Source organism: Leptonychotes weddellii, chromosome 3 (assembly GCF_054177405.1).
Source record: "Leptonychotes weddellii isolate Sample4059 chromosome 3, ASM5417740v2, whole genome shotgun sequence".
NCBI classification, from domain to species: Eukaryota; Metazoa; Chordata; class Mammalia; order Carnivora; family Phocidae; genus Leptonychotes; species Leptonychotes weddellii.
This window is the reverse complement of record NC_138371.1, coordinates 147,177,178-147,191,121: the sequence shown is the minus strand read 5'-3', so window position 1 is coordinate 147,191,121 and position 13,944 is coordinate 147,177,178. Positions and strand designations below refer to the sequence as shown.

At 38.4% G+C, this 13,944-nt stretch overlaps 1 protein-coding gene across 10 annotated transcripts in view; it reads right to left on the bottom strand.

Annotated features, from left to right (window-relative positions):
- The window catches only part of LMO7 (LIM domain 7), a 115,751-nt gene that overhangs the window by 49,841 nt on the left and 51,966 nt on the right, over positions 1 to 13,944 (bottom strand). For all 10 annotated transcript variants that reach the window (XM_081815047.1, XM_081815048.1, XM_081815050.1 and 7 more), the window contains 4 exons: positions 8,673 to 8,703; positions 7,768 to 7,881; positions 3,847 to 4,045; positions 22 to 274 (listed from right to left, as the gene is read on the bottom strand). In XM_081815047.1, coding sequence (XP_081671173.1) covers positions 22 to 236 — 215 coding nt within the window. In that variant the 5' untranslated portion in view covers positions 237 to 274; positions 3,847 to 4,045; positions 7,768 to 7,881; positions 8,673 to 8,703. The remainder of the gene's footprint in view (positions 1 to 21; positions 275 to 3,846; positions 4,046 to 7,767; positions 7,882 to 8,672; positions 8,704 to 13,944) is intronic.

Here is a 13,944-nt window from a genome sequence, read left to right as displayed (position 1 = left end):
CATCAGCTCGCATCCCAGTACCTTGGAAATGTTCCATCTGCTTCTGGATAGACCGGGCTGGCCCAACTTCTTCTGTTATCCTCATTTTTGTCAGGCTTTTTCTTCCGCAATGGAGCCGGCACATAGGATGGCTGTCTACTTTTATTGGGCAAAAAACGATTGAACGGTAAAGCAGATTTTGGTTCAATAGCCGAAATCCTTCGATAGGACATATCATCTTTATTATAATCCTGCATTTTGGATGTAAATTCAGAATCTGTGTCACTTTCACAACCTATAAAAAAAGCAAGAGAATTTGCTTGACTCTCCAGATCATTTGCCTAACTGAACCCACACAGCATGCCTGCTTTGTCTTTCCCTTGGAAACCCAGGGCTCTTCTGCTAACTCTGGGGAATATTTTTAGAAATTTGTCATGAAGTTGTGATAAGATCCATTAGGAGGAACTTGCTTTGCATACTGGAGGCGCATGCGCTACATTCTTTTACTGTTGTACATTCTAAGCAAATAAAGTCCACATTAACCACTGAATTCCTTTTCTTCCCAATCTTTCCTGCCCCTGTGACTTTACATAAAATGCACTGATGGAACACATATGAGTAAAATGCAGCAATCGAGTCAAAGACACCAAAAAGAGTGAGCAATCAAAGAGTCACTCAAGGGAAAGTCTGTAATTTAAAATAAAGCACGCCGTTGTCTCAAATTTCTGTGAGGCAAGAGATAAGGGAGAACATGGAAAGAGTAGCAGAAAGCACAATATCACAAACGGGTTGGCCAGATCCTTGGGAGAGCCCTACAAGCAAGAGTCACACATCAGAGAGGAGGTTGGGACTTCAGAAATCATTTGGTCCAAAGGAATATCAACTCTCATTCCTAAATGAACACACACAACTCAAGGCTTTTTCTGAGGGTGGCCGTGGAAATACTGGGAACCTTGTGTTTGATCCCAAATCATTCAAATACAAATTCAAAAGAATGCACTTTGATACACCTCAAGGTCAGATAGATACAAATACTGATCTGTTGGGGCGCCTGGGTGGCTCAGATGGTTAAGTGTCTGCCTTTGGCTCAGGTCATGATCCCAGGGTCCTGGATCGAGTCCCGCATCGGGCTCCCTGCTAGGTGGGGAGCCTGCTTCTCCCTCTGCCTCTGCCTCTCTCTCTCTCTCTCTGACTCTCATGAATAAATAAAACATTTAAAAAAAAAAAACAAATACTGGTCTGTTTTCATAAAATAATAAGTCTGCTCTTTTTAAAGACACAGGAAGAAAAGAGACTACAAAATACTACTACAGATCCAAGCTGAGTTGTCTCCCTTCTCTGACCTTCTTTTCTTCCTGCCTCTGTGTATCTGTAAAGAAAGTTTGCAAGTGTTGCTTGCTTCCCACCTGCACTCTCTGGGAGCATGGCCGTGCTCTGTACCTGAGGACCTGAGCGGCAGCCTTCGGCACCCAGAACACCTGTAGGGTTAAACTGCACTGGAGGCGGTCTGGTCTCCTCCCTCCTGCTCGCCAGAAATCCACAGTCAGTAACACTGAGAACAGCCTACAGGAAGCGTTTGAACACACCCCTGTGAGACCAGGCGACTGGAACAGGATAAGGGAGAAAAGGCAGAAAGGGAGGAAGTGGCCGCTATGACCAGGAGGGTTAATAGTCAATAATCTGGTGCTTCATTTTTACCACCTCTTAAATACGACATTTTTTTTTTTGCAAATAAGAAAGGTCTTAAAGATTCTTGCCAAAATGTGTACCTGTGAAATTTTAAACACACAGGGAGATTGTTCTACGTTGGAATTTTTTAAACTTAAATTATTTTTATTTTTGAGTCCAGTGGAGTTCTCTACAGAGTAGGCAGATACTCTTGATAGGGTCAGGGGTTTTATATAAAACCAAGGAACTTGACTTTGCAATGCTGTTAACCTAAAAATATTATCCTAACGGTGGTGATCAGTTTGGAATTACAACCCAGTAGGTAGCAGAATTTCATCACACTGATTACAAAAGTTTGATCATCTGGACAGCCCGTGGGCTTTTCTTCTCTTCCTCAGTCGTAAGGACTAAGTCTTTACTTCCGCCCTCTTCAAACAAGCTCTGCAGCTCCTTCCCCACTATCAGGAAGCAGATATGTGACAGTGGCCTTCTGCTTTCTGTCACATGTACCAGGCATCCACTCCAGCAAGTATCTAAGGAGAGGACTTTCATTTCACACCACGGGCCACCATACGGGAAGCGCCGGAAGTCTGCCTATTTCCACAAGCCTTCAGTCTTTGTCCCTGTTATTCTCTGTTGGCTGGATATAAATTTAAACATTGCATGTCTTAGGTTATCCAGTCAGGACAAACCAATATAGTGCATTGAGAATTTCAGCCTCTGCTTTTACAGCTTTAATCACTCAGATGAATTATAAACTCAGATTTATTTCCTTGAATCTGTACTGGTCATCTGGGCTATGAAAATGTCACACTCGAGAGCAGACAACCAACAAATGCAGCAGTAAATATAAAAGGTTAACTCTTAGATAGCTATTCACTTTTCTTTTTTATTTCAAATGTCACTACTACTCAAAAACCTAAGAATTTGGGGGTTGGTTATACTTAATTTGTTGATTAACTTTCTTTCTCAAAACCAAATCCATTGTACATTGCTTTTATGTAAATTTGCATCAGGACAACAATCAAGACTGTTGATCACCGTATGCTGAGTATTTAGGACAAGTGTAATGTACTCTGAGATACCTCGGAAAAACAAGATGTAAAATTAATGTATAGAGAAAGGGGTAAATATGTCATAAAGCAAGCACAGTACAACGTCATGGTAGAACTAGGTGGTGGGAACATGGGTCTTCACTGTAAATTTCTTTCAATTTTGCTGAGGTTTTAAACGTTTTATAATAAGAACCTTAAGAAAAACTAGTAAAAATTTAAAAGTAATTATCCATATAACCAGCAAAGTAAAATCCCTAACAATCTAGCACAAATTCATGACCAGAACTCTCAACGTTTTCATGTTGATGGTAGAAGCACAGAAATTTACTGGTGGTTTCAGTCTATCCAAATTTGAATTGTTAGAAGTATATAGTCAGAAATTTCTGACATCACCCAATAGCCATTGGAAGAAGACATGCATTTAAATAACCGATTTGACCATAATATTAGGATTTTGAAAGAAGGGTCCTCTCACAACAGGGTAACTTTCATTTACCTGTTCTTTCCTCACTCTGTCCTGGATTTGCTCTGGACTAATAGAAGCAAAAGAGGTTTTCTAACACCATGCTGGTATGGCTATTTGAATTATCAAAGTTTAGCCTAATATTCTATCATGATAGGTATCAATCATTTTTGGGGAGAGAATTATAGAAATATTTTTCTTGCTTTTCCTTAAGAGAAATTTTTTATCTTTTGGGGAGAAGATTATTCAGGAACTAGAACAGACTTTTATAGAATCTTTCTTTTTTTATGTGTAGATACATCAGTGAATAGGCCTCAGAGCACAGATTATTAAACTTGAATCTGGAGAGAAGAGAATTAGGATAGATTATCACTGATTGAACAGGTCACAGTTAATGGTCTCCCCGCTCTCCTCTAAACATGGAAGGATAAAAAAAAAAAAAGTGAAACTATTACCATTCTAGTGGTGATACAGTGAGGAAGGAATGAGAAAGAAAAAGGAAAAGAAAAAGAGAAAGGAAAAAGAAGCCCCCAATATTCTAGTCTCTATGAAAAATCCACATCTTTGTAAAATTTTTGCCCCAATAGTTTTTGCTCCATTTTTCTCCTCTCTACCATTCCCAACTTTCTCTTAACATACAAATAAATAAAAAATAAACTGACAGTCAAAAATGCAACTCACCCTCACGTCCGCCTCTCAAAATATTATCGCAGCAGCAGCTTGTGAATGACCTAGACCCCAAAGAGTCCAAGCTTTCGAAGGAATCTTCTCGCTTGTGGTTGCCCGAAGAAGTAGGAAATTCTCCACGTTCAGTACACCAGAGATCACCGTAACCACTGTCCCTGCCACTCCTTTTCAGACAGCTGGAGTCTTCAAGAGCCTAAAGGAAAAGTTTTTAAGAAGTTACCATAAACTTCCAAAAATATAATCAGTCATTACTTGTTTAACACAGAGCTCAAGTTGTGCTATATGTGATAGGCGAGGCAATGAGATTTCTCTGTGTAACGTAAAAAGAGAATCTGGCAAAAATCAGAGTATAAATCTGTAAATGTTTTCCCACAATACTTGGCACCTATGTAACAATAAGGAGGTATTTTTTAAAAAACGAGGTATTCAATATTATTTAATAAAAGAGTATACAGTTTATTTAAAAATAATGGGGGAACATTTTAATAGAAGAAAAGCTAATAATACATTCAAGTGCTAAAATCAATGATTACTTACAGTTATCTGGCAATAAACATGAAAGGAGTCAAAGCAAAAAGCCAACCTTAATTTCGATATCCAAAAGGAGATAAGTTAATAAGATTATAGTCAGCCTACCTCCAGGAAATATTTGGAGGGTTTATAATAAAGTCACTGTAAGTGTTATGGATTCTTAACAAAAAACTTTTAAAAACAGAAAGAAGGGCAAGGGCAGCAGGTATACACCACAGAATTCACTCATTTTCATTGATTATGAAAAACCTAGATCTGCCAAGAAAAGCAGACTTGCTCGTGGGCATTCAAAATTTAATTTCCCTGAACCTAAATAAGTATTTGTTTGGCTCATGTAAGAGATACATAAACAGATGACAAACGTGATTAGCCATAGGTTTGTAAATTATATAGAACTTAATTTAAAAGCATAATTTTGGGGGTGCCTGGCTGGCTCAGTCAACAGAGTATGTGACTCTTGATTTTAGGGTTGTGAGTTCGAGCCCCATGTTGGGTGCAGAGATTATTTAAAAGTAAAATCTTAAAAAATATAGATAGATAGATAGATATACATATATATGTATATATATAAGCATTATTTTGAATAACATTTCTCTATGAAAATGTTAATAGCAAAATAAAACTGGACTTTTTACAATGAGAGTATCAATAAAATTATAAAGTCCTTAGCATAGTCCCAATATATAGTAATCAAAGAATACCTAGTGACTTTTTCCTACAGTGAAGGTGATTTTGTCATTAGTGTACAAACCAGAAATTCTAGCTGCAGATGAGCAAACTACAGAGACAGTTTGAAGAATGTAGGAACTCCTAACACCCAGATGTAATATGTGAATCTCGATTAAATCAGAATTCAGATGAAATAAGCCATGAAAGAAAGTTGGGAGACAGCTGGGAAATTTTGAATACGGACTTGTTATTTGGGGGTAGAGAACATTTATTAATTTCCTTCAGTATAATAGACATTGTAGCTATATGGAAGAATATTTTTACCCCTAAGAGATGCATGCTGAGCTTTTAGAGGTGAGAGATCTGTAATTTACCTTGAAATGATTAAGTAAAAACAGATGAATGGATAGACATGTAAAGCCAGTATGGGAAGATTTTAATAATTGAGTCAGGTGGCACATATCTGGGTATTTGTTGTATGATTCTTTCAATTTTCAATTATGAACATTTTCAACATATGGATAAAGTTGAAAAAAGAATGTGCAAAAAGCAAATTAACAACTGTCCTGGGCATGCTTTTGGCTGAGACTGGATCTGTCGATTCTTGGTTCAACCCTCTGACCAATATATGAAGCACCCATAAGATCTAGTGGATTTATGTGAGATTTCATATACATCAGATGCCAGACACCCCGGTGTTAGAGTTGACATCCTGCTGTGAAAACGTAAGCATCTACACCTTGTACCTCGTTTCCAAGGAGATGGGGAAGCTGGGCCTAGTGCTGATACTGCCAAAATACTTCTCAAAATAGAAAAAGATTTTAGAAATTTTAAGTAAACCTTTAGATCCATCAGTTTTCTTAGATACGTACTTGTTGAAGCTCAGAGTCCTTGACACAGAGTGAGATGATTTTTGACCTCATAAAATGTTCAAGTTATTGATGTTGGGCCACTCCAGTGATAAAAGAGTCTGGCCCTGGTACCTGGTTTTTATGAGGATCCCTCTGACTGGTCACCTAAAATGAGTCTCAGGTACAACAGCTTACCAAGTGTGTTTTTTAATCGACACTTTGGATTGGCCATTAAGCATTATCTATATCAGTGTGAGACACTTGAACACAGTGACTGTTAATAGAACAGATGCAAAACAGTAATCATACACATTTACACCCTTTTTACAGCCATCCCCATTCCATAATAATGGAATGGAAACAGCTGTAGTTTTATCTATCAAAATGTTTTACCTACTCTGCTTTTGACACTGAGGACAGGAAACAGCTTTGAATAAAGCATTCCCCAGCACAAACACTGTACTAGGATTATTCAACTTGAGTCAGACTGCCATAAAAAGAACCAAAAGCTGTAAGAGAGCACTAATACAGGAGCCAAAGTCCCATATTATTTTTAACTAGAAGTTTTCTTAGCTGACATAACTGTAAGGCGAGGTTCTGCTCATGTCCCAAGCCACCTGCCCATTCATCTGTCACAGCCTTATCCTCTCCCACTGCAGTGACCAATCTGTTCATCGGTCTCCATCAGACAGTGGTGCTCTAGGAGGATGGGCCTTTTGTGAGTGTTCTCCCAACATCTAGAACAACGCTTGTGCGGGATAACTCTATAACCTGAATTAACTCTTTCAAGAAATTTGAGTGAAGTACCATCAACTCTCTACAATTCAAAAACAATAAAAATCAAGAAGGAATACCTTAACCTTCTAAGCTCTATAATCTCATCTTTTTACGATGTGTGTGGCTGGGCTCAGGCAAAAGTATTTGAAGATCAGAGCAGATGTGAGGCAAGGTGCTCATTTTCATCCTAACCTAAAATTTCTATCTTCCAATCATGGTAACTAACATTTATTACATCCTTACAATGTGCCAGAGACTAATGTTAAATACCTTCTCAGTGTCATTTAATCATCATAAAAATCCATGGAGCAACTACAATTAATTAGATGATAGCATATTATTTTAGCTACCTATTTTCTTCTGAGCACTGCAAATTCCCCTGGGTAAATATCCCCCTAAAAAAAGTTAATTTTCCCATTTGGATCTTATAAATGAAAATCTGATACAACTATGGTCAGCCCTGGCACTGGACTCTCCTCAAACAATCCTTAAGCATTCAAAAGCTGCAACATAGACTCCAAGATATAAAGGACTAGAAATGTGTCTGAAACAAAAGATTCTAATTTAAACCCCTTAGCACGTTTCATGTAACAGCATTTACTGCACTCTAGGAAGTAGAAGCAATATGGCAGAATCATGGGGAAATTGGAGTATGGGCATTAGAGAGATAACGACCCATGACAGGATATTAAGACAGAGAAACTGAGTAACTTCCACACACAGTAATAGTCCAAAGCACTCTCTACTACAGGTTGAGTTTCTACTATAGAAAGAGTTAAGTTATATCAAGTGCCTTAGAAAGGAAGCAAATGAGTAGGTCACTGAATTACTTAAAATTAAGAAATAAATACCTAGACTCACTCACTCCTTGGTTGGGGGCATATAAAGCCAGCAAATAAATAACAACCCCTTCTACCCAGCACAATCTAGAGTGAAGCAAAGATAATAGGAACTGCCATATTTGTTGGAAGAGGGGAAGAAGGAAGAGGAGAAGTGGAAGGAAAGGAATACAGGGAGGTGAGGAAAAGGAGGAGAAAGTGGTAGTGTTAGGAACAGTAGTCATCTCATCCAGATGTGGTTTCCTTACCTTAGTCAGAGCTTGTCCTAAAAGATTCTCAAAGGCTTTCAAATTAAGATAGGGTCCATTATAGTATGGGTTACTTTGTGCTTTTCTTCCCAACCAGTACAGTGTTATCAAAACCTTGAAAAAATCCACAAAAACAACATCAGTCTATTTAGTAACTAACTGCAAGCCCGAATGCAGGTGAGCACTCTAGACAGAAGAGAACATATCTATCTAAGTTGAAAAGTGGAGTTTCTTTTACATTATGTGAAGGAGATGGGTCATTAAAAATGTTAATTATTCTTAGATTTCTGTCTCTGAGCACATTCTCACACCAAAAGCTCAGATCCCAACAGGGATTTGGATACTCTGCTGGTACATGTAAAGGAAAACATTTATGAAGAAAGCAAATTAAACTTTTAAAGCAATCAATTTTTCCAACAAACTTACAGACTGAACCCTTAAAATCAGTAATTCTCAGCTTCCTTAATAGGGTTCTCTTGTATTTTTCTTTCAAGTAAAGCTGTCCCACTTTTAGAAATTCTTCTAACGTGCAGAATGTCAGGCATGTAAGTCTGCATTGAGCAATTACCCAGCGTTCTTAAACATTCAGTGTTTTTCTTTAAAGTCTGATCTGGTGGTTTGATGTACTCTTCTAAAGGACTTGAAGCACGTTCACTTGCCTTTCCCACCTTACGTATAAGAAGCCCCCCCCCCCAGATTTCACCTCCCTTCTTATACCCTGACATCAGAGAATATATAGTTTAACCTTATTTAAACATACTTTGAGCCCCTGAATGGTTGGCTACTGACAATAATTCCATTAGAAAAAGGATTCACAGTATATCAGGTATTTTTAGATCCCACTGCCTTATTACAGAACATGTAAGTAAAAACCCATTAATAATGTTCCCTTAAATATAGCTTACATTTTTCACTCTCCTATCAGTCTCTTCTTGCCTGTAAAGAAAAAAGAAAATGCCTATTAAGTAATATCTATGAGCCTTAAATTATTAAGTAGAAAAATCTCATTTCTATTCTAACGTTCTATGAATATTAATACCACCTGGACATTCAAAAACCTCAGACTGCATATTATCCATCAGAATTTTTCCATATTCAATGATTTCATGAAATAGAATGGTCCATTTTCTATAAAAAGCAAGTCTCTTTTTCTCATTTTTTTATTACAGTCTGATTTTTTTTAATTCACTATTTGCATTTTTTGTATTTTCATTTTAAAGTGTTTAAACCCACTCAAAAGTGGGGCAGGTCAGTGTGCTTCATGGCACAAAAATCAAGAAAAAACAAAAACCTTAAAGAGCAGGGGGAAGTTTTGCATGGAGTTTTCTTTTCCATCATCCATGGGTTTTTCACCCAAGTTCCTCCGAGCAAAACGCTCAGAGATCAAGGTCCTGCAGATATTGAGAACTACAGTTTTAAAAATGGCCACGAATCTCTGCCTGAAGAGATTTCACTCTGTCACAAGAATCATGAGTTTTCCCCCCTTACCTGTGAAAGGGCATGATATTTGTGGGAGAAGTTAAAAGGAGGCAGATGTCACCACCGTGTTGAAGAAGCAACATCAGTTATTTAACAAGGGGTCACCCTAAACTCATGTGCTTCCTGTCATCAGACACACTGAAGCAAGATCGTTGCTAATTCAGAGACTGGAGAAACCAGAACCAGGTGACCTCTAAGGTGGCTTTCTAGCTTAAAAGTCTGTAGGTGGTATATTTTCCAGATAAAATGTATATATATGTCATGTGTACATAGGAGAGACATAAAATACATATCTAACATATAAGACCTGTATACAGAAAGGAAAAAGGGGAGAGAATGAGCACACAAACATTTAACTTAACTTTCAAAGAATCAGTGGGACAGCTATGGCCATTCCTTTCTATAAAACAAGCATGAAGGGAAATGGACCTTAGAACAACATGTACCTCCTACCTACCCCAAAAGAGGACAAAAATAAATCCACAAGTTCTCACACTACTGTGGAAATGTAATTTGGTGCAACGACTTTAACTTTTAATCCATTTGGTAAGAACTATAAAAGCTGAGTATATGTGTATTCTAGAACCCAGGAATTCCAAACCCAGGTATATACCCAATAGAAATGCTTACGTATATTCACCAAAAGTCATATATGAGAAGGATTATGGAAGCACCTTTCATAATAGAATAATCTGGCGGCTGCACATATGTCTTTTAACAACAGAATGGATAAATTACGGAATACCGACAATGAAATATTATATGGCCACAAGAATGAGCAATCCACAACTGCATGTAACCATATGACTCAGTCTAGCAACAAGAAGCAAAAGCAGTCAAACACAAGCAGTACAGATTGTCATTTTCATTCATAGGAAGTACAAAAACAAAGATATGATGCTAAAAGAATGGTTACCCTTGTGGGGAAGGATGGTGGAAGGATTAGAAAAAGGAGGGGACACTGATATTTCTCTTTATTTTGATCTGGAAGCTGGCTATCCAAGTGTGTTCTGTCTCTGAAGTCTTTGAATTGTACACATAATGTATATCCTTTTATATACGTATATTATACTTCAAAAAAGTAAATTAAAAGAATAAACTGTACAGCCTAAGTGCTCAAATCATAGCTTATCTCCTAAGTAAAAGAAAATCACCTTATAAAAATCAACATTTAATTCTGGAAGTAGTTAATGGAGGGTGATTACTAAAAACTGACCATAAAAAATAACACACAGGGTTGTAAAATAGCTTCTTTTTAGAAGAATGATCAACACACACACCACAGAAATTAAATTAGCCAAAGCACAAAAGAACCATTAATACTCAATGCAAAGGACAGACTGCTGAAAATTGCCATTCCACTTGAAAGTGGGATGATTTGAGTGGAATGTTATCGTAAGCACACTGAGGGCAAAAGAACAAGAGTGCTCTTGAACCCCTGACCTCCTTTCCACATCCACATTCCAACACACTCCTTTGCCATTTACTTTTTATTACGATAAAGCAATCACTATAAATACAAGGTACGGTCTATTCTGTAATAAACACAATAAGCAGTAACTTTGGCACTGTAACCTTTCACGCACTTTACGTTCCCTTCTAAGTATGAGCATTTATGATGTGTTCTTGAACCCAGTGATACATAGGCCAGCCAAATTAGTATCCTATCACTGAAATGCAGTGCCAGGAATTCAAGTAGTAAATGATTTGCTAGAGTCAATAGAGGCCACTCTCTGACACATAACAAATACATCTCACTGGATGAAGTCAGTAACCGTGTGGCTTCTTTGCCTTCTGTGGCCACTGGGCCCAACCCAAAGCCTTTTAAATAGAACAGGCTTGAGGAGAAGCTCATGCTAACACCGACTTTCCATGAGCCAACCAAGTTACTGCCCAACACAACAGAACCAAAAATCAGGCAGCCCAATCTACAACGTTGGCTAACTCCTCCATAAACATTTCAAGAGTGAACAAGCTAGAAGGCCATGTTTAAGAGCATGTGCTTCAGGTCAGATCTGGATCCTGCTAACTATGCTCATCCGAGCAGTTTGACTCTCAAAAACTTCCGTTTCCTTCTGATGAAACTGGGGACAATGCTCCCCAGTTTAGCAGATTAGGAGAAAATGTCCACAGGCACTTAGCAAAATCCCTAGCCTCATGGTAAGTACTCATCAAGAAGCAGTCATCGCTAGACTAGAAGCGATGTGACGGTAGGGCCCACTTATTCACCACGCTGCACACAAATGCTTCCTTGTGAAGCCATGCTGGACCCAAATATTTAAAATTGCAAGCAGCCTGGCTGACACTCCCTATCTCTCATCTCTGCTTTATTTTTGTACTTCTAACCGTCTACTTCATGTATTCATCATGACTCTCCTCCACCAGAATCCAAAAGGATTTTTGTGGTTTTGTTTATTGCCATATCCCCGGTGTCTTAAGACAGGTCTACCACCTGGCAACCACATAATATTTTATTAACAATGCCTAGCACAGTGCATGGTATACAGATGCACTTAAATATTGACTGAATATATTTATTTAGCTTACAGAAATGTAAGTTAGCAAGAGAAAGCCTAAAATGATAAAAGCTCAGGAGATTCCTAATAAATATTCACGATCTCAAACAACAGTTAAATTGCACTAGCTTGCTTAAAACATATCCAATTGACTCAAATTGTATTGATACCCATAATGGGGCTTCTTTCTTAAAATACTATCTTTAAAATTGCAACAAAAGGGAATTCTTTACAATTGTACATCAATAAGTCAAAAAAAGGCAGAGGTTCAAAAACAAAAAGACCAACTTCAGAGTGCTAAGTACAAAGATGAAGTGCTAGTCTCTGCAATGAAAAGCTTCCCAGCAGAGCTTGGAAAGACAAAAGCCAAAGAATCTAAACCTTCCTTGAAACCCAAATTCACCATAAAAAGGGACAGAGATGAAACATTAATAGTTTCAAAAAATTACTCCATCGTATATGTTGCCAGCCTTCTCATACATTAATTTTTGAACATTGCATTTAATATTCAAAAAAATCACAAGTATAACATAGATATAATCTTCCACTGTTAATGAAATAGCTTCGGTAATTCCTTCACAACCTGACAAAGGGCCAGAAAACATATTCCCATCACAGACCTCGGAACCTTCTGCCAGAGGTCAGGAAGAAAAGAGGCACAAACTCTCAAGTGAGCCCATCAGCGAACACATCCATCTGTAACTACCTTATCCTAATAGCTTCTGGTATATTTCTAACCAGGAAGCTCTAGGTCTGATTCCTCCTTTCTTTATCTGAAGCTATTTTAAAATACTAGTGTGTATCATCAATCAAGAGGACCACCTTTAAGCAAAGGGAAGTAAAATCCACATGGATGTTCTAGCTCTCTTCCAGAGATCCCCATGCCAGGTTCTTCCATGAAGAGCCAGCTTCGCTAAGGGGGCAGGCTCTGGGGTCCCACCTCTGGGGGCAAGTTCTGGCTCCACTTTGACTAGCCCTGAGAACTCGGTCATGTATTGAAGTCTGGTAGTCTCACCTAGGAACAACGTACCAGTCTTGCTGGGCTTACATGAGAAATTTAAGAAGCGCTTAACTGAAGCAGATCTGTCAAGGAGATACTTCAAAACTATCCTCCAATTATCCATCTCAACCAAACAGTGTGGGGGAAGAGAAATGGCCAGAGGACAGTCCAGTTTCACCACACATAACGTCTTTCCCTGGAAGAGACATTTCTGTGAAGCACAATCCAAGACACTCTCATGTTATGTTTTCTTTGCCCTCTTGCCATGGAAAGCTTTGAACAAGAAAATATTTCTAGAATAAGGTCAAAGAGCAAGGCAAACTGCTGTGGTATTACTATCACTGGCCAAACAGCTATATTGGCATCAAGCCAGCCCTCCTCATCCGTCCTCTTTCTAACAGAAACTGCCTTGGCCAACCCTCAAATTGTCCAAATGCTCAAAATCACAGGAAAAAAAAAAAAGTGCCTACATGGCCAAAATCTATCTCCCCAATATCTGATAGCATAGTTTGGGAACAAAGGATGAGATTGTAATTTTATTATAGCTTGGGGCAGCCAGCTGTGTTCTAGGACTTCATCAAAAGTATTTCCAAATACCTTCTGTTTATCCGAAAAGTTAACCCCGGCCCACATGCATGGGCCCGCCCACCACAGGCTTTCCCATCATCTCTTCTGGTAGACTGCAGAGCACTGGAGCATGCCTGACTCACGGCTGTTATCTCTGGAGTCAGCCACAGGCCTGAACTCAATGCGTTTATGTAGAAGTTACTTAAAGCCACTCACAGAGCCAGTCCAGCAGACATAGGACCAAGAGACGGAGAGGATTTTTCACCAAATCAGGTAAAATTTCATAGTTTTAAACACCTATCCTATTAAACACCTATTCTCTATGTTCCTCTCCCATATCTCGATACACCTTTTCTTCAAGGTACCAATTCCCTCATTTGCAACAGTGAAAGGTCCAATCTCCTCATGCTCTACCACAATATCATAGTCCCCAAAGAACTGAACATTCCATGCTCCAAAATCATCTTTCCTCCCCAAATCCCGGCCCCCATCCTCTCCAAGCCTTCACCAATTGGTAAAGATAAAATACAGTTGTCTCACTGAATCATCAAGGAAACATGATTAAAAATTCATGCTGAAATGTCTTATAGAGTGGCATTATTTTTGCCTCAGGTA